Source organism: Squalius cephalus (assembly GCF_949319135.1).
Source record: "Squalius cephalus genome assembly, chromosome: 6".
Classification (NCBI taxonomy): domain Eukaryota; kingdom Metazoa; phylum Chordata; class Actinopteri; order Cypriniformes; family Leuciscidae; genus Squalius; species Squalius cephalus.
The window spans coordinates 19,217,094-19,237,708 of record NC_137127.1 but is presented as its reverse complement, the minus strand read 5'-3'; the positions used below and the strand labels follow the sequence as shown (position 1 = coordinate 19,237,708).

At 35.5% G+C, this 20,615-nt stretch overlaps 1 protein-coding gene across 1 annotated transcript in view; it reads left to right on the top strand.

Annotated features, from left to right (window-relative positions):
- The window catches only part of si (sucrase-isomaltase), a 53,863-nt gene that overhangs the window by 12,031 nt on the left and 21,217 nt on the right, over window positions 1-20,615 (top strand). Inside the window, exons 15-30 of the mRNA XM_079874623.1 lie at window positions 15-132; window positions 1,355-1,526; window positions 3,326-3,442; window positions 3,892-4,046; window positions 5,256-5,340; window positions 7,342-7,398; window positions 8,704-8,828; window positions 9,701-9,789; window positions 10,446-10,495; window positions 10,661-10,834; window positions 12,185-12,328; window positions 12,491-12,685; window positions 12,965-13,119; window positions 13,915-14,083; window positions 18,058-18,154; window positions 20,464-20,576. Coding sequence (XP_079730749.1) covers window positions 15-132; window positions 1,355-1,526; window positions 3,326-3,442; window positions 3,892-4,046; window positions 5,256-5,340; window positions 7,342-7,398; window positions 8,704-8,828; window positions 9,701-9,789; window positions 10,446-10,495; window positions 10,661-10,834; window positions 12,185-12,328; window positions 12,491-12,685; window positions 12,965-13,119; window positions 13,915-14,083; window positions 18,058-18,154; window positions 20,464-20,576 — 2,015 coding nt within the window. The remainder of the gene's footprint in view (window positions 1-14; window positions 133-1,354; window positions 1,527-3,325; window positions 3,443-3,891; window positions 4,047-5,255; window positions 5,341-7,341; window positions 7,399-8,703; window positions 8,829-9,700; window positions 9,790-10,445; window positions 10,496-10,660; window positions 10,835-12,184; window positions 12,329-12,490; window positions 12,686-12,964; window positions 13,120-13,914; window positions 14,084-18,057; window positions 18,155-20,463; window positions 20,577-20,615) is intronic.

The following is a 20,615-nucleotide window of genomic DNA, read 5'->3' as shown; positions in this document are numbered from 1 at the left end:
ATTCGGCTCTAAAGATGTCCTTGATGACCTGATGTACAGTAAGACCTTATGTATGGATGCTAAACAGAAATGGGGGAACCACTATGATGTCCACAGTCTCTATGGGTACTCTATGGTCCTGGCCACTGAGAAGTAAGTTTAGTTTTTTCCACACTCTATATGCTAATAAGCAACTTTAATAGAGAGAGTTGGACCCTAAACTAAAGTATTACCAAAGTTACTTTAACCATCTTTTGCACAATGTTGCCTCTCTATAACAAACACATTTTCTTAATTTTGCAAGCATGTTTTTAAAGTTGGAAATAAGATGCAGGGACTTTCTTGATCATATACCCTTGATGTCATTTTAAGATCTTATTTTTTTTTTTTCTGGCATGAGACATTGTGTAGGATGCATATTTTTGCTCTGGAGAACTGACTTCAGAAATATGATTAATTTTTTTTGTTTGCGAGTAAACATTTTAAAACTGCTGGAGTCATATAAATTATTTGTGCATTTTGGGGAATTGCTTAAATGTGTTTGTTCTCTTAAAAATTGTGTGACAGTGGAATAGATATGAATTATGTGGATATGGATGCAATGAATGCAGATGCTATAGAGAATATCAGAGTTATGCAATATTGTTGTTATTTGTTTTTTGTATTATCCATTGGTAAATATCTTTACCTACTATTTTAGTATTTACTTTACATTTAAATGACAAAGTTAAATGATAATAAAGGAAAAATAATTGTTTGTGTTTTTCAGCAAAAACTTTAATTTATTTCCAAAATATTTGCTAAATGTCCAATTAATACAAGAAAACTGAACCATTTATTTTGTTCATAGTGTATACAAATGCAAGTAAATTATTATTATTATTTTTTTTTTTTTCAATAGAGAATTAAGAAAAAAAGTGAATGTGTGTGTGTGGGGGTGGGGGGTGGGGGGTCAGTTTTGAAATGATTTATTTGAAGAATGTAGGACAGCACACGACAGCTCTGAGTCAGCAGTAGTGACTCAAGTTGCATCACGCGTGACTCATTGTTTTACTGTCATATGGCAGGATGTTTTCCTCAAAGGGGGGTGAAGAGAGTTGAGTTGTAACATGCTTGCTCCTTTTATTTTCAGCAGGAAATCTGTTTTACTCATCTTGTAATTTCTACATCATTGATTTGTTCCACTCTCGTTCCTTTACGCCTCCTCTCTCCTTCAGCTTAACTCCCACTTAACTCCTGCTTGTATGTCTTTTCATCTCTTATGGTTTCCTGGGCCACCCTACTTGGCTTTGTGTCTTTTAAATGCCCTCTTTTATGTCTTTTTATTCTGGTGCCAACACTCCCTTTAGCTCTAAAATTGTGTTTTTGCTTCCAGGGCGGCGAAAGCAGTGTTTGGGAACAGCCGTTCCATGGTCTTTACCCGCTCTTCCTTCCCCGGGGTGGGCAAATACGCTGGGCACTGGTTGGGCGACAACGGTGCCAACTGGAATGACATTAAGTGGGCCATACCAGGCATGCTGGAGTTTAACCTTTTCGGAATCCCTTACGTAAGTGGTTTCATTCAGTTTATGTGTCCAAATAAAATGACTTTTCAAAACATTGGTAATCGATTGTAGACACCAGTCTTTCTTCAAAACGCAACAGCCCCACTGAGAGACATGGAAAGCATTTAGAAAAAGCTTTTGGTTTTGATTATGTTTCCATGAAACGCAATGAGAAATTGAATGGGCGTTTGGACTCAGTGTTCAGGTTGAATTGAGTTAACATTGACTGGCTGACTCAACAGTCAGATCCAATGAATTCATCATTGGACAGACGATGTAAACATCTCTTGTTATTGCTGCGTTTAAAAGCAGGCCTTGCACAATATTATCTGATCACCAAACGTACCGTGATTTGTACTTTGAGGTATATCGTTTTTAAACCTCTTATTTTATTATCATTATAACAGTATATAACTGTCCCATATTGGCCAGAGTTTGATATTTCATAGCTTGTGAGTTCTCAAATAAAATGCAGTATATTACAGTATTGCAATCTTATTTAATTATCTACATTGTCTCAGATGTTTCTCAACAAATTCCAACTACACTAAACTTCATAAATGACATACAGTAAGATTGTAAAGTTTAAGAGTATAATCTGAGTTGCTAATAGCTTTTAAAGCTGAAAAATTAACGTGGAGAGCATCTCAGATCAGTTGGGCTTGATAAGAAATATTTGATCAAATATTGAGACATTTCTGATTCTGATTTCAGACTTTGGTGCCCTTGCAAATCTGAGCACAGATATCTTATGAAGAATCATGAGTCTTTTTCTCAGTAGAAACATCTAAGAAATAGGAGACTTCAGCAAAACTCTCCACTTAATCTCAACTTAGATCGAATTTTTCTTTCAAAGATCAGGAGATATTTTGCATGTATGTGAACACAAATAAACTGGAGAAAACGTGATTGAAATGATGATTCCTATTCAAGATATTGAATGTTACAGATGAATAATTTTGCACTCCTGGCATAAATTAAGAAATTAATGTCACTGCAAACCAGATTTATCATAAACAGTCAAATATCGAAGTCTTAAATCTTTCTAATGATGCTCAGTTTGTCTAGATCAAGTAAGAGTGTGATGTTTTAACGGGTAGTGAATGTTGAACAACAATAATATCGTTAAACAAAAAAACATCTGTGATCTTGAAGGGGTTGAGTAACTTATTTTAAGGATCTGCCTCTCTGAAAAGTCCATAAGCCAGTCAAAAATAAACACAAATAAGTCACCAATTTTATAATAATATCTAAAGCTGACTATATCTGAGAGAAAAAAAAAAAGCTTTTTTGATTATTATTTTTAAATTTCAATTGAGATTCACAAATGAGACAATTCGGTCTTGGAATGAGTTCATATTTGAGGCTTTTAATAGCAGACTTTGGTATTTTGGCAACAATTAGCTATTTTTTGTGGTCTTTTCTTATACTCTAGAGCAGGTGTCACCAACCCTGCTCCTGGAGGGCTACAGTCCTGCAGATTTCAGCTCCAACCCCAATCAAACACACCTGGACCAGCTAATCAAGCTGTTCAGGGTTGCTTGATAATTACAGGCAGGTGTGTTGGAACAGGGTTGGACCTAAAGTCTGCAGGACAGTAGCCCTCCAGGAGCAGGGTTGGTGACACCTGCTCTAGAGAGACGTTTAAGAGTTGACTGGTGTCTTTTTCATAAAAAATAAATAAATAAATAAATAACCTTAAATTCTCAATTTAATCACCTAGCTGTTCTGGAGAAACATAGTTCTCATTGTGATTTTTCCTCCTCTGGAGAGATACTGAATCTCATGATTTTATTCGGCAGAATGGAGCGGACATCTGTGGGTTCTTCGACAACTCAACAGAGGAGCTTTGCAGACGTTGGATGCAAGTCGGCGCGTTCTACCCCTTCTGCCGTAACCACAACGCACAAGGTTACAGTGTACGTCCCGACCTCTAAATACCAACAAACATTCAGTCTAAGTGTACAAAGCGTCTTCCTCTTCTAACATTTCTGCTATGTGTTACTAGCCCAACGGCAATGCTCGGAATTACAAACGTGTCCTCTCTCTTTAAATGCTATTTGTAGAAGATTTATTTCTCTAATCATCATTGTGAGATTGGCGTGAGAGAAGCAATCAGACCTCCGGAGCGAGAGTTTGAGAGGGCAAATGAGGATGAATGGAAAATGATATTCTTGGCGAAATTAGATGAATAAGATTTGACCTTTTAGTCAGAGAGTAATCATTCCTCGGCTGTCTCCGGGACCGATGGCTCTCCACCATGATGAACATATTATCAGTAGCCACAGTAAAAATCCATTTACCTCTCGGTCTCTCTTTGCTCTTTAGCTTACTCTCCATGACTAGTTTGATGTCCCTTTTCTAACAGGACCAGGACCCTGCAGCATACGGCCTTGACTCCCTCTTGGTGAACTCCTCCAGGCATTACCTTAACATCCGATACAACCTTCTGCCGTACCTCTACACGTTGTTCTACAAGGCCAACGTTAATGGAGAGACCGTAGTGCGTCCCTTGATGCATGAGTGAGTTCGTAAGCATGTGCAAACAGTGGCAGCCTCAACAACAAACATTTGTTTTGTGTTTATTAACTTAATGTATATATGTATGTATGTATGTATTAGGGCTGTAACGATTCTTTTTAACAACGATTCGATTCTTATCGCGATTCGTGGTTGTCGATATGATTCAAGGATGATATTGGTTCATTTAAAACGATACGATCCGAAACGATTCAGTGACTTGAAATCGATTCAGTGACTTTTTAGCCAAAAATTCTTGTTAGGGAATCAATCAGGTATCAATTAATTATGGATATAAACAAACAAGTAAACAACAATTAATGTCAAATGCATTCACATTTTATTTGAATAAAGTAGGACTGCACGATTATGACAAAAATCATAATTGTCGATTATTCCCTTGAAATTGTAATTGCGATTATTAATTACGATTATCACAACATTGAATGATGTTTTGAATAGTTTGGCCATGGGACCCACATTTCCCCATGGTCATCAAGCCGCGACCCACCTTTTTAGGAATTATATAGGCCTATTATAATACATTTGTTTACACAAAAATTGTTGACACACAAGTTCTGTCCCCCTTTACTTAACATACAAAAAAAAAATTGTAAGAATATGACAAATACTGATAGGCACTGCGAGGTTAAGCTATTAAATAGTAGTCCCAAACTAGTTTTTGTTAATACAATCTTGGTATGAGCCACCACAGTCATATAAAAATACAAAATAACCAGTAAGTGGCATTTTGTTATGGAAACAAACAACAATTAGGCTACCATGGTGATACACAATACTTAGAAGAACTGGTAAAGAAACATGGAAACTGCTCCTGATAAATAGCAACACACATGACGTACCAATATCGTAATTTATTGGTATTTTAGTTTTATTTCGTAACTTACCAGTTTACGACGTTGCATGCTCGTGTTTCTTTTACGCTTTAGTGAAGTGATACAGCGCGCGCCGGCGCATTTGCGCGTGCAATTAAAGAGTGCACGCTACAAGCACAGTATAACGATGACAGGACATGAAATTTCGTTTTTGTCTGATGAATTGAGTTGATGAATCGTTACTCCCCTAGTATGTATGTATGTATGTGTGTGTGTGTGTATGGATGTATGTAAAGTTGTATTAACCAGTCAGCATCCAGGAACAAACTACAAACTGCTTTATAAGATGTTTTTGTCATCTTTTGTCACTCTGCAGGTTCTATTCCGACAGTGAAACCTGGGCGGTGCACAAGCAGTTCTTGTGGGGAGCACACCTTCTCATCACACCTGTGTTGGATCCTGTGAGTGAACACACACACACACACACACACACACACACACACACACACACACACACACACACACTGTGTTGTATGACTTCCTGTGTGCACATGCAGATGACCTCCTCTGGGACAAATGCGAGGAAGATGGGACTTTTTTCTCACTCTTTTCATTTCCATCTCCTCCTTTTCTCTCTTTCTAATGAGTTCGTCGACCTCATTATGAAGAAATTAGAACTGAATATAGATTGCGGCCATGTGAAAATGGGTGATGAATTGTTTGAACAGGCTTCGTGAATTTTATCAAGAATATGACTGAAACCCTTCATGTTCAAAGAGCTTCCCACGAGAACATGGCAAAAGGCCCGTTTTGAGAAAGTTCGATGCGCATACGTCAAGAGACGAGAGTGTTGGGTTTATTTAAAATCTTTAGGGAGTGCATGTGATGTAAACACTTCAATCTGCAGCAAAATCCATATGCATCAGATGCATGAAAATGATAATTACTGGACCATGTGGTCTGAAAAAGTTGTTAGGTGCTAAAACAAGTTGCAGGGAAGAAAAACTGCTGTTGTTTTTCATCTCGCAAGCATTAATTTAATGACACCCGACATCTAACTTGCAGATCAGTTGAACTTTGATCTTCTCAACATGGGTTTTGACTAGGGAAATCTATTCCCACCTTCAGAGATTTTGTCATCTTAGCCATCTTTTTTAAGTGCTCAGATGTTCTCGCTCATCTTCGCTCTCAATTAAAGAGTCAAGAATATTGGTGAGCTTCAAAGAGGGAGAAGCCACCGCTGTGTGGGGGTCAGGACTGCTCTCAAATGTAAAAATAAAATTCATAAAAACAATAATATATAAAGGATATATAATAACTATATATATATATATATATATATATATATAGTTATTATATATATAAATATATATATATATTTTATATATTTTATAAAACAATTTTATATATATATAAAATTGTTATTATAATTATAAATATGTATATATAAAATTCCGCTTTGCATCACATGAATAAATTACATTTTAAAATATATTGCATAATATTTCACAAAATTAGTTTTTGCCATCACAGGAATAAATTGCATTTTAAAATATATTCAAATAGAACTGTTATTTTAAATTGCAATCATATCTCACAGTATTACTGTTTTTACTGTATTTTTGGTCAAATAAATGCAGCCTTGGTGAGCAGAAGAGACTTATTTCAAAAACATAAAACAATCTTACAGTCCAAACTTTTTATTTATTTGTTTGTTTATTTATTTATTTATTTATTTATTTATTTATTTGTTCGTTCGTTCGTTCGTTCGTTCGTTCGTTCGTTCGTTCGTTCGTTCGTTCGTTCGTTCGTTCGTTCGTTCGTTCGTTTGTTTGTTTGTTTATTTGCTTGCTTGTGTGTTTGAGTTGTTTTGTAGTTATCCCTAGGGTTTAGGATTAAGTTAAAAAGGACTAAATAAAATAAAACACAATTTCCATGGACCTTCTGCTGATTAGTTTAGTTACTAACTGTAGGCTGTTTATGTTTCCCAAGTGTTTACATTTACAGTGGTGTCAAACGTGGCTCAGGTTAATCATTATTTGGAGTATCTCTCGTTTTAAGAAACACTGTTCCTGTCTTAAAGTCACCCAGTTCCTCAGTTCAGATTGCTTTCAGCTTGATATGAATATATTAGAGTGCCACCATCAGAAATGTACAGTTGGGTTTCCCTTAGGCACAGGCATGAATCATCTTGTCTTTTGGTTCGTTTGCTGCTCCTCTTTCTGTCAGCTTCTTACTCTCCAATATCTCGCTTGTATTCTCTCTTTCTGAAGCTTGAAAAACCATGACAGGAGGACCAAATCTCTTGGAAAAAAACACCATCCCTGAGGGCCTGCCCATTAGTTTAATGAATCATGCTCATTATTAAACCATTAAAATAATTTCTGTCATTATGTTCAACATGCACATATGCTTTCACACGTCTTTATGTCTTTAACACGGCTGGTTCTTCTGTTATATAGGGTGTTACAACTGTGGAGGCCTATATCCCAGATGCCATCTGGTATGACTTTGAGACGGTAAGACCATCATCAAAATTGTACATGTTTGTGTGAATTATTCCAGTAAAATCTGTGCTTTAAACTTCCTCTAGAGTTTTTCGTTTAAGAGTGTGGTTAGTGCTCTATCCAGATAAACTACCAGCGATCAGATCACTGGATTGGTCCATTGCGTCTGTTGTGCGTCCCAGAACGGGTCGATTACATAAGTCGTGATTGGCAAAGCAGGTTTTAAATGACCCTGGTAGAGGAAGAGAAAGTTTGATGGAGAGGAGCTACATGGAGAATCCGATTGGATCTGAAATGACTTATGGATAGAGCGGAGACTCAATGTCTGACTCGGCATTGACCTAGTCGCACAGTCAGAGAGAGGGGTGAGGGGTCTTGTGCAAGAGATGGGGAAGTCAGCCAGTGTGAGACGAATTAACAATGAAAACCATGCTGAAAATAAGCATGTTAAGCTCAGTTTCTGCTGTAATATTATAGTGATTACAGTTATTGTTATTACTGTAAAATCAATAATGAATTAATATGGGGTTTCAGATTATCTTTGTCTTTTTATGAAAGTGATGATGAATACCAAGTTATCTATAAACTATGACTCTGATCCTAAATCTAATTTGCTGATTCTAAATAAATCTATATTTTAATTGATACCTGAAATTAATAAATATATCTTGATGTAATTTAAAATGTATTAGTTTTGTATACACATTTTACAGTTAGGATGCCAATGTCAGCTGTAAACACTCTGGTCGTCATCATATTTTTTGTTTGTCTGTTTTTAAAAAAACATTTTAAGACTATAAAAAATAATTTAATAATCGTTTTTGTCTAAATACATTTTATTCAAATTTATTTAAATTCATGTTTAGTTGCTAACTAAATATCTGCTATTATCTGCTTAATAAGCTTCAGGGACACATAATAATAATTGCATTATTTTGAAATGGATAGCTTAATATACACAACCATTCAAAAGTTTGGGGTCAAAGATTTAATTTTAACATGCTGGTTTGATGCGCAAGACATATTTCTTCTTATTATAATCAATATTGAAAACAGTTGTGCTGCTTAATCATTTTGTGGAAACCATGATACTATTTTTTTCTTTGATGAATATAAAGTTTAAAAGAGCAGAATTGAATTATATTATAAGAACAAAATTTGAAATATGCATTTTTTGTAACATTATAAATGCCTTTACTGCCAACTGCCTTATATTTTTTTGTAAAATACAAGATTATATTGTCCATTATTTATATATATATATATATATATATATACTGTATATATTTACAGTGTAATGTTTTGATTTGTTTTTAGGAGACAAAGATTACAGAACGCAAAGTGAAAGTTAACATGCACCTGCCCGAAGATAAACTCGGTTTACACCTGAGAGGTGGAGCCATTCTGCCTGTTCAAAGACCAGATGTCACTACCACATCCAGGTAATGCAAAAAAAAAAAAAAAAAAAAAAAAAAAAACACCTTCCTGTAGACTTTACCTGAAAATACATATAGCATTAAATGGCAAAAAAATTACATAAAAAAATACTCATATTAAACCACTGTAACTAAACACTATCCATGAAAATACAGCCAATTGGCTTTCAGGGAATATTTTAGCCCTGCCCGCTTTCATCAAACACATCTGATGCCCAGTACAATAGTTTCCAAGGTTTTTTTTTTTTTTTTTCATGGTGTTTTGTACATTTACCATTACACAACAATAATAGTCTTTGAGTTACCTTAGCATGTGAATATGATCATCATTTTGCACTGTTGTAACATGATTCACAATATCACCATAGTATTATTAGCAGTACAATGTTTATAATACATATACAAATATTTTTTTGCCTCTGTGTGTTTCAAACATTTGTCTTTTTTATTTTTCTTCTCAGAGGTAGTTCTGTGTTTTCATTCTTCTCATTCCTGTTCATCTGCATGAGGCCTGAGTTTCCATTAAACATTAGGGAAAATTGTTTGAATTTCTCTCAATAGCTTTTTATTTTATAGTGCTTTTATTTCCCTATGAATATATTACACCTTCAACAATAGGCATGGAAATGTTCTTTATCTCTCAAAGTATCTTTTGGGGTGTGCTTGCACAAAAAATAGGGGTGACACAAATGCCTCACAAATACAAGGTGCAGTACAACTTATTTAAAATTCATCCCGCTTTGCTGTACGGTGTCTGTGACATGTTATTCACAAACAAGAATCCCATCTGAACTTCAAAGGATCCGTTTTCTATCTGCTTTTCAGTTTCTGGTAAAAAAGTTGTACGTTTGTGTGATGAAAGTTATGTGTTCCCTCAGCCGACGTCATCCCATGGGACTGATCATCGCTCTCGATGACAACCAGGCTGCGTCAGGCGAGCTATTTTGGGATGACGGAGACTCTCGAGGTATTTTTGAGGGACTTGCTATTAATTAGAAGTTGTTGTTTTTTTCTCTCTGACAGTTCACTGTCAGAAACAAAAATCTACCTTTACAGAGGGCTCAATAATACGGATGATTTTCTGCAAGCCCGGTTAAGCCAGAATTTCAGATTTTTACTTATACTTCCAGGGTTTTCACTTAAAAATTATTTTATTCTTAGCTACATTTTTTTCTTTAGCAGAACAAAATGTATATATTTCATTAAAAGTTAGATGTTTACTTCGCAAGTACAGTTATAATTTAACCCCATGGCAAATACAGTAAACACACATTTTGCTTGGATTCATCCAAGACTTGTACGTTTGAGAAAACCTTCTCGGTTTGCAAGCAGAATTTGCAACATCCAAATGTTCAATAAATTAACAGTGCTGAGAAAAACAAATGTTAGAGTTTGCAAGGCATAAAAAGACATGAATATGAGCAACAAACTTAAGATGTAGTGAAAAAGCAACACTGGCCTAAAACAAATTCAAATTGATCACAGGTTTGTCCTTATTGTTGAGCCCTATAATAATCTTTTGTTTAAGCTAAATTATTAGATCTACGCTAATGAAAAAAAAAAAAAAAATCTTGTATGACTCATATTTATGTTTATTTGTCTCTCATAACTTCTCTTTCTTAGATACTGTTTCATCCGGCTCCCACATTCACTACCAGTTTTCAGTGGATAAAGTACGTCATCCTACTGTCACTTTTTTGTTGTTGTTGTTGTTGTTCTTTTAGATGGCATTATAGTGTACAGTATATCCAAACAGTAACATTTAAGTCTTTTTTTTTAAATTACATATTGTAAAATTGTAATCAGTATTAATATCTGATATTTTTCTGCTGGATCAGAATGTCTTGTCAATGCATGTTGCCCACAATGGATACACGGATCCAAACAACTTGAAGTTTGAGAACATCACTGTGATGGGAGTGACTACTGCTCCTGTTCTCGTGCTTGTGACAGTCGGTTCCACTAGTAACCCTCTGTTGTCGTCCCAGGTTCACTACGATTCTACCAAACAGGTAATCATTTAGTTTTAACATCAATGCATTTCCTGTTCAATATAATATACAATATAATATACTATATATATATATATATATATATATATATATATATATATATATATATATATATATATATATATATATACATATATATATATATATATATATATATACATATATACATACATACATACATACATACATACATACATACATACATACATACATACATACACACATACATACACACATATATATATATATATATATATTGGGGCTGTCAAACGATTAATCGCGATTAATCGCATCCAAAATAAAAGTTTGTGTTTACATTATATATGTGTGTGTATGGAGTATAATTATTTTCTATATATAAATACACACACATGCATATATATTTAAGAAAAATGTGTTATTTATATATAAAATATTTATATATAATATAAATTATATATAATATAAATATATATACACAGTATATACATGCAAATATTTCTTAAATATATACATGCATGTGTGTGTATTTATATATAAAAAATAATTATACACCGTACACACACATATATTATGTAAAAACAAACTTTTATTTTGGATGCGATTAATCGCGATTAATTGTTTGACAGCCCTAATATATATATATATATATATATATATATATATATATATATATATATATATATATATATATATATATATATATATATATATATATATATAAATACACAGTACTATCACGACAGCATCTAATACTTCCATTAAAAGCCAAGGTTATCAAAAGACCTCTGAAAATAGCTGTCCTTCAAAGGGCATCCCATAATTCTCAGAAATGTATTAGCTAATTTGACATTCTTAAATTATCTCTAAAAAAATTAATTAAAAAATAATTCACTGCTGACATAACATACAGTAATTTGGACTGTGAGCCAGTCCAACAAACCATGTCCACAAAACAGAGCCTGACTTGTGTTTAATACGGAGCAGGATTCCCTAGGGTACCAGGAGAGACCCTGTCATTCCAAGTGAGTGTCCAGGTATGCTCTCGGACCAGTGATTGAATTTGTCAGGGCTCTCAAAAGCACATACATATTAGGCTATGATGAAGGGCATTGCTTTCTCCCAGAGCTCTAGGTCTTGGAATGACAACACGAGGATGTGTGGACTTCAGTCTGAAACTACATAACACATTAATATCAGTTGCTATAATTTATGGCACATTCACAAAGTAACACAAAGAGACTCAGTGAAACAGTATTTGTCATTCGCATCCTTTAACTAGAGGAGCCATTGGCGCCGGCTAGGATTCTGATGTAAATGCTCCTGCTGTCTTAGTGTGATATAAATCATTGGGTGTTTGTGGTCTGCTAGGTGATGCATTTGAGGAATCTGGAGCTGGAGCTTGGGAAGAGCTATACAGTCAGCTGGGAGTTCACATCCACTGGAAAGTTCGACTGCCACCCTGAATTTGGCGTCGATGAGTCTAAATGCCAAGCCCGCAACTGCATCTGGCAGGTCAGAGAGAGAGATGATATTTAATATTTAACCCTATTGTTTTCAAAGAGACTGATTGGTCTGAAGTCTATATACAGAAAGGCTATTGTATTTCCTGTTATTGTACTTTTTCTGCATTTGCTGTAACGTAATTGCTCCATCTGTTTTTACTCTCTTTTGTAGCCTTTCAATTTTCCCAAGTGTTATTACGCCGAGACACACGGCTACACATCCAACGTTTTATCTGAGACAGACAATGGCATCATTCTAGATCTTGACATCAATAGTGCTTTCTCAAGTCAGCGTTCTCTATCTCGAGACATCACCAAGCTCCGTGTGGAAATCACATACCATAGTGAACACAGCCTAAGTTGGAAGGTATATTTTTCAATTTTAAGATTAAGACAAAGACAATGTCTGAACATACTATTTAAATGCATGCATTTGGCAGACTCTATTATCCAAACAACTTACATTGCAATCAAGATACACTGTACTTTGTACATGCGTTCCCTCGGGTATTGAACGAATAACCTTGGTGTAACCACACTCTATTGTTTGAGCTATAGGTTTTTTTTTTTAAACTGTTAAGAAAATAAATGCATATATTTAAGTTTAAGATAAAGACTAAGATTGATTTTGGTCCTGTTCATGTAGATCTTTGACCGAGTCAATACACGCTACGAAGTCCCCATTCCCCTCAATCTACCAGCTACACCAGAGACAGACGAGTCCAAGAGAATGTATAGGGTCCAATATTCTAACAACCCATTTGGGATCCAAGTGATCAGAAAAAGCTCAGGAGAAACTATGTGAGTAATATCCCTGAATTACTCTGGTAACATGGAGTCCAGAGAGGTTCTGGATTGTAAATCAACATCAACATTTTAGTTTAAAATGTATATAAATAGATTGGGGAAAGTGTATATTGTATCTAATTGGATGTCACTTTAATGTATACATATAAATGTAATACATTTATATGTATAAATTTTGCATTTACATGTATGCATTTGGCAGACACTTTCATCCAAAACGACTTGCATTGTATTCAGGGTATACTTTTTGTCAATATATCATCAAATTAATTCACAACCTTGGTTTTGCTAGCCCACTGTTTGAGTCAAATAAATTGCATGATTTTACATATCTTGATATATTAAATAAAATGCATTGAATAATAATAATAATAATAATAAAAAAAATATATATATATATATATATATATATATATATATATATATATATATATATATATATATATATATATATATATATATATATATATATATAATTTATATTTATTTTAAAATATTAGCTAAATGTTATTTAAAATCATTTTAGAATGAGATTAGCTTGTCAAAGTTCCCAAAGGTATTGCAGCTGCAAATTAATTGGAGAAAGCAACAAAGAAGCAGTTTTGTAGATGAGCACAGGAGTTTAGTACAGAAATAGCAGTGCTGATGATGCAATTTTCTATGGTTTTCTGGGAGTTTTAGGACTATAAATGCACAGTTTGCTTTCTTAATGAAAGGAACTTGTTTTTCAGAAGGCAGAAAACATCTTGAGTGTTCTCAATGTTTTGTTAAATCTCATTCTCTCGCTAGATGGAACTCTACTGTGCCAGGGTTAATATTCTCCGACCAGCTCCTTCAGATCTCCACACTCCTCCCCTCAAACTATGTCTATGGTTTTGGTGAAACAGAGCACCCCAGCTACAAACATGACCTCAACTTTCAAAAATATGGCCTGTTTGCGAAAGACCAGCCTCCAGGGGTGAGTGTCAGAACTACTGGTGATGTTTTACAAGCCTCCCTGCATTGATATGTCATCCACACTTCACACATTACTTTACTCAGCTGACGCAAGTGTATTGCTTGGGCCTGGTTTAAGGCCAATCATATTAAACCCAATAATAAAATAAAAATATATATAATTTGCATATAGATTAATGAATGCAGATGAATTTATTTATGTAGTAATGAAATCTTCTTTGCTCAGACAGAATTGTTTTGATATGTGGGTCAAACTTGTATCAAGATCAAATGCTCTGAATGGGTCTGAGAGATTATTAGAGTGGAAACGACTCATGTTAAATTTGTATGTTAGTTGTCTGTTTGCACAACTGATTGTGTCAATTATTATTAATATCTGTTCTTTAATTGCTGCATAGAATGTGTGACATTGCAGAGAAAAAAGGGGGAAAATGTAAACTAATACAATTAATACAAAATAAATTATATATCGTCAAGGGTACTTGTATGTGTGTGTATATAACCTGTAAAAATACTTTTATTCTGCAAGGATGCCTTAAATGTATCAAAAGTGACGTAAAGACATTTATAATGTTACTATTTCAAATATCCTAATACTGTTTCTATCAAATTTTTCAAGTGGCACATCTGTTTTCAACATTGATAATAAGAAGAAATGTTTCGTGAACATCAAATCAGCATATTAGAATGAAATCTTTGACCCCTAACTTTTGATCAGCAGTGTATATTTTGCAATCAGCATATTAGGATGATTTTTGAAGGATCCTGTGACACTGAAGACCAGAGTAATGTAAATTTCAGCTATATATATATATATATATATATTAGTGGTGGGCCGTTATCGGCGTTAACGCGCTGCGTTAACGCGAGACTCTTATCGCGCGATAAAAAAAATATCGCCGTTAATCTATTCTCCAAATTGGGTTGGGAGCTGGCTCAAGCTACACAAGCTATGATGACGCAATCTACCCGCGGCCGCGAGGAACACCCGGCTGGAACGCAACATATTCGTCGTCATCTTAAGTAAACACGGCTGAAAGTGAAAGCTGGTGTAAAAGATCGGTGGAACATCCATTATTTGGACTTGGTTCGGATTTAAGCCGTCCGACGTAGACTGTGTGGTGTAACAGTTCGGTAAGTTAACACACGACTAATCCGTTCTACCACCTCAAATTCAAAACGAAACATATCACTGAATACCAGCGCGCGCGTATTATTCCCAATATATCTTAGTGAGTGGTGTAGCACATAATCTCTTTTTATTAAAAGCGCCCGATTTTAAGAATCGTTGTTGTTTCTTTTTAACTGAAAAGACATCGGTTAGACAATATTCTAATTTTAAATTTGGGGTTTCATAAGCTCCAAGCCATAATAAACATTAGACCTACTTAAGTCTCTGCAGCTAGTGTACTTAAATTTTATTTATCTGCAAAATTATGTTGTATACTTACAGTTTTGCACAATATATGTTCTCAAAACTACATACACCCTTTCAAAAAAACAAAAACATTTAGCAGTTGTTTAGCAGGGTCTGTGTAACCTGTTCTGAAATGGTTTTATTATAATATCGTTATCGCAAGAGGCTGCAATGTATATCACAATATGGATTTTAGGCCATATCGCCCATCCCTAATTGATAGCCTATAGTAGTTGATAATAACATAGGCCTACCTAATGTTGCCTACGTACGGTAACAGTACAGTAGTAACCTTTTACAGTCTATGAGTAGAACAGCTTTCTCAAGCAGTTTGTGATGCATTTTGGAAACAGGAGATGAGCCCCTGGTCTAATGCGCCACCTGGCTTGAGAAACCCGTTCTCAAAGACTTACTTTTATAGTCATTATTTGGGTAGCACACATATTCTGAATGCCTTCGGCAGAATTCAAATGAGCCATTTTAATCTAGATTAATCTAGATTAATTTCAAAATTAATCTAGATTAATCTAGATTAAAAAAATTAATCTATGCCCACCTCTAATATATATATATATATATATATATATATATATATATATATATATATATTTGTTAAATTGTAACAATATTTCACAATATTACTGTTTTGACTGCATTTTATATTATATTGAAGAAATGGATCTGCCCTCTGATAAGCAGTATCTCTGCTCCCAGGAGTGATCTTAAAGGAATTGCATTTGACTCATATGAGTAGGTTTTATAAAGTGACAAACAAATGATTTACTCCATTGCAGTGACGTTCTTCCATCTCTCGGCTGAGTCATACTAACCGCCTTGTTATTGTCAGTGTTGTGTTTGGTTTAGTTGTCTCATTTGCTGTGTCCGAAATCACGTACTGTGAAATGTGGGCCTCATATAGGATTGCCTGCGTGTTCCATGTTAATTGTCCATATGGATTTCATATAGGATTCCACTTGCCACTAGGTGGGACCCAACTGGGCAACACGTGCAAGACCCATCTCGGTCCCAGCTTTATTTGAATTTTGTGTTTACTTTGCAGTTGTTAAAAAAGTATGCTCTATGTGGATATAGGTAGTATGAGTGAAATTTGGATGTACTACATCCGCCATGTTGTTACCGTTATGTGACCTACCAGCGCCAGTTGCGACGCATCATTTCCATTCATAAATCTCTCCTGTAGCCTCATGGGATAGTAAAGTGTCCATCGAATGTGCACTTCAGAATCTTGGCAGAAGTAGTAGGTCATCCGGGGACTTCTCACCTGCTGTTTTTCGAACACTATGTATTTGTATATTCTACTTTTTTGGCGTAATGTTTTTCGCATACTGTATAGGAAGTATTCCATTTTGAATGCAGCGATCGTTTCTGTGTTTATGGTTCTCGTGCTACAGGTTTGTTCTGTCACGATCCACACTCAAGGAGACAGGGAAGATCCAAGCACAGTATATTTATTTAGGATAATCCAATATCGTAATCATCCAGGCAGGGGTCAAATCCAAATAAGCAATCCAAAACAAGAAACACAACAGGAACAAGCGAGAAACAGACAACAGAAATGGTGTGATATACAACAAGGACTCCGTAACAAACACTAAACAGGCAGGGTATTTATACACACAGAAACTAACAATCATGATGGGGAACAGCTGGGTGCAATGAACAGTGATGAGTGCAGACAAGGATTGTGGGGAATGCAGTTCCTAATGTGAATGACACCGTGGGGGAAGAGGACCTCTAGTGGTTACCCAGGGAACACAAACCAGACACTGTGACAAGTTCTGTGTCATTGGTTAATTATTTGGTCCTCGTTTGTTTCTATATTTACGTCTAGTTTGGTTTCCTTTGTTCTTGCGGTGCATTCACGCCATGTTGAAATTACCGTAATTTCGAGGTTTCATCTGGTAAAAAGTGTTCACGTCTTGTATAGCTCATAATTACAGCTTGTAAATTGGGACTTTTCTGAGAGCTCCTACTTGACCACTGTAGATTAATTTAGCCATTGATAGTGTCGCCATAGAAATGCATAATTCCCAGTCCGAGGATGTGAAGTGAATAGCTCAGAATAGAATGTCACATGTTGTCATCTAAAGCCTACGGTAATTACGACAGGGTGTGATCATAGCATACTTTGTATATATAGTCCTGTGTTTTCAGTTGTGTTTGTCGGTTCTCGTATTTGTATTCTCCTTGTTTATTAAAGGCTATTTGTATTCATTGGCTGAGTAGAGCGTGTTGGAAAGCCACACTACAGAACGTGACAGTTATTGGTTGTCATTAATCCATACTGGACACGCTAACAGCCTTATTCTCTGACTCACTTCATGACACAGTGCCCAGAGAAAGAGAGGCAAAAGAGAAAGCTACATGAATGAAGAGAGAGAGATGCAATTAGGTTAATGAAAACAGAGAGATGGGATTTGCAAGGTTCATTCCTTTAAGCCAAATAAAAATCTCTCATTGACACTTAATTGTCTGTTTAACACTGAGAACAACTGAAATCTCATCACAAACTCTAATCTCTTTCTCCTCATCTGTAGTTTAAGCTGAACAGTTACGGTGTCCATCCCTTCTACATGGGTCTGGAGAAATCAAAACATGCACATGGTGTCCTCCTGCTCAACAGCAATGCCATGGGTGAGTACAACCACATATACTAAACATTTGTGTCCACTTTTTTTTGTAAGATGGCCTAAAATGGTTTGCTAGTTTAAAGTTGACTAATTGTTCCCATTTAAAGTTTAAGATTTATTTTTCAGGTTACAATTAGAAAGATGGATAGATAGATATATAAATATATAAACTCTGTTCCTCCACCTAGTGTGCAGAATGTTAAGACATCATAGACACGCTCCTAGCACTAAATTATGTTTTATTAACAAAGTTCGGGAGTAACACGTTTAAATGATCTAACCAATCAGTACGACTGGACGCCTATATATAGATACTGTAGCAGACTCACCCCTCATATTCTGGGTATTCTGAGTATTCTGGGTTCGGGCCACAATCCGAGCTCGGAGCCCTCCCCCAGACAGCACGCGAAATACACACACTCTTTTACTCAATCTAATTATTATGTGAACTTGTAAAATCTCTTTCAAATAATCGTCCGCAAATAAATTTGTCGCTCACCACTGGCTCCAACACTGACAGGAGTTTTTCAGCAGGTCTTAAGGTTGTGATTAGAGCAGGTGCTATTTATCAGAGCTTTTGTGTGAGAAACAGTTATGCTTATTGCAGAACTTTCTCTTGAGCTGCTTTCACATAATGGTGGTGCTGCAGCGTGGCTTTTAACCGAGCTGTGCTCTCAGAAAGTGTTCTGCATTCAACTGCTGTCTCACAAGTGCTCACACACGTTTTAATTCTTACATAAACACACACGCACAGGCAGTAAATGAGCATCCTGAAAAGCGCAGCAGGAGAATAGCTTTGATGCGGTTCACTTTACCCAGAGAAGTTCAAAGAAGTGCCGTTTAATTTGAATGCAGATGTTTAATACCTCACTGCAAACATAATAACGCAGAAATGGATAGTAAACTTGACATAAACTGTAAAGTTGTCCCTCAGATCTGATTGGTTGATTGGAATGTTATTCCAGGATCAAAAAAGATGTTGATCCAGGAACATGTTGTACTTGGTGAAATCAAGTTCACCAGAAAAGGAAATCTGGAATGCACATATTTAATATTTTTAGTATTGCCAATTGTGTTTAGTTTGTATACATTTTTAAGGCCAGACAAGTAGTTTATTGAGGGTTGATTTGTAAAGGACTACTCGCCTGCACACATATATATGCAAACGCACATACCTTTGGACTGAACATGTAATGCGCATGTGTGCGACAACTTCGTTTCGCAGGTTTGCGTTTTTGAGGTTTGCGCAGAGATAACGGATAATCGTTTGCATCTTCGAACCTATTTCAGGGAGTGTGTTCTCGAGACACCAGGCACTGTTTTGTGCGAATAGGTGGCCGGAGCGCGTTAAGGGTTTTCCTGTTAGAACGGTGTTGTGTTAGCGGCCCCTAAGTTAATAACTAATGATCTTCGCAACGGAAGTGAATCAGTCAATCAAAACTAACTTTAGCTGGACAATATCTTTATCCTAGAGCTGTTGTAAAGCCTAAACAATCTGTTACGGTAATTTCCTATTATCACTGTAAAGCTGCTTTGAAACAATCCATATTGTTAAAAGCGCTATATAAATGAAGGTGACTTGACTTGACTTAGCAGCTTGTGCATGGACAAAAGCAATGAAGACACTTTTAAAATGAATAACATAAAGCCAGTTAATTTACTAATTTGTGGTTAGAAAAGAAAATAATTACAGGAGAAATGTGTTACAAACTTTACTCCTTTTCTTTAACCAAAATATAATTGTATATTTTTATATTTAGATTTTGGGGTGAATTGTGACCTAGACATGTTTTAATAAGATCAACCCAAATTGACAAGAACTTAAATGGATAGTTCACTCAAAAATGAAAATTCTGTCATCACCTACTCGCCCTCAAGTTGTTTCAAACCTGCATGAATTTCTTTCTTCTGCTGAACACAAAAGAAGATATTTTGAAGAATATGGGTAACCAAACAGCTAATGCGCCCCATTGACTTTCATAGTATGGAAGAAAAAATATGATGGAAGTCAATGGGGCCCATCAACTGTTTGGTTACCCATATTCTTCAAAATATCTTATTTTGTGTTCAGGAGAAGAAAGAAATTCATATAGGTTTGGAACAACTTGAGGGTGAGTGATGATAGAATTTAAATTTGTTGGCTGAACTATGCCTTTAAAACCACAAAACATTATCATATAATGTTTTCAATGTGTTCTGTGATTTACTGTGATTGGTCTGGTATAAAATTGTTAAAAGGAATCCACCAACTATTGCCGTTGAGAGATTGCAAGTGTAGGTGGGTAAAAAAGGTGTTGCTTGTTTCGCTCTTAGATGTGACCTTCCAGTCTACTCCAGCTCTGACCTATCGCACCATTGGAGGTATCTTGGACTTCTACATGGTGTTAGGACCTACTCCAGAAGATGTGGTTCAGCAGTACACCGAGGTGTGTGTGTGTGTGTGTGTGTGTGTGTGTGTGTGTGTG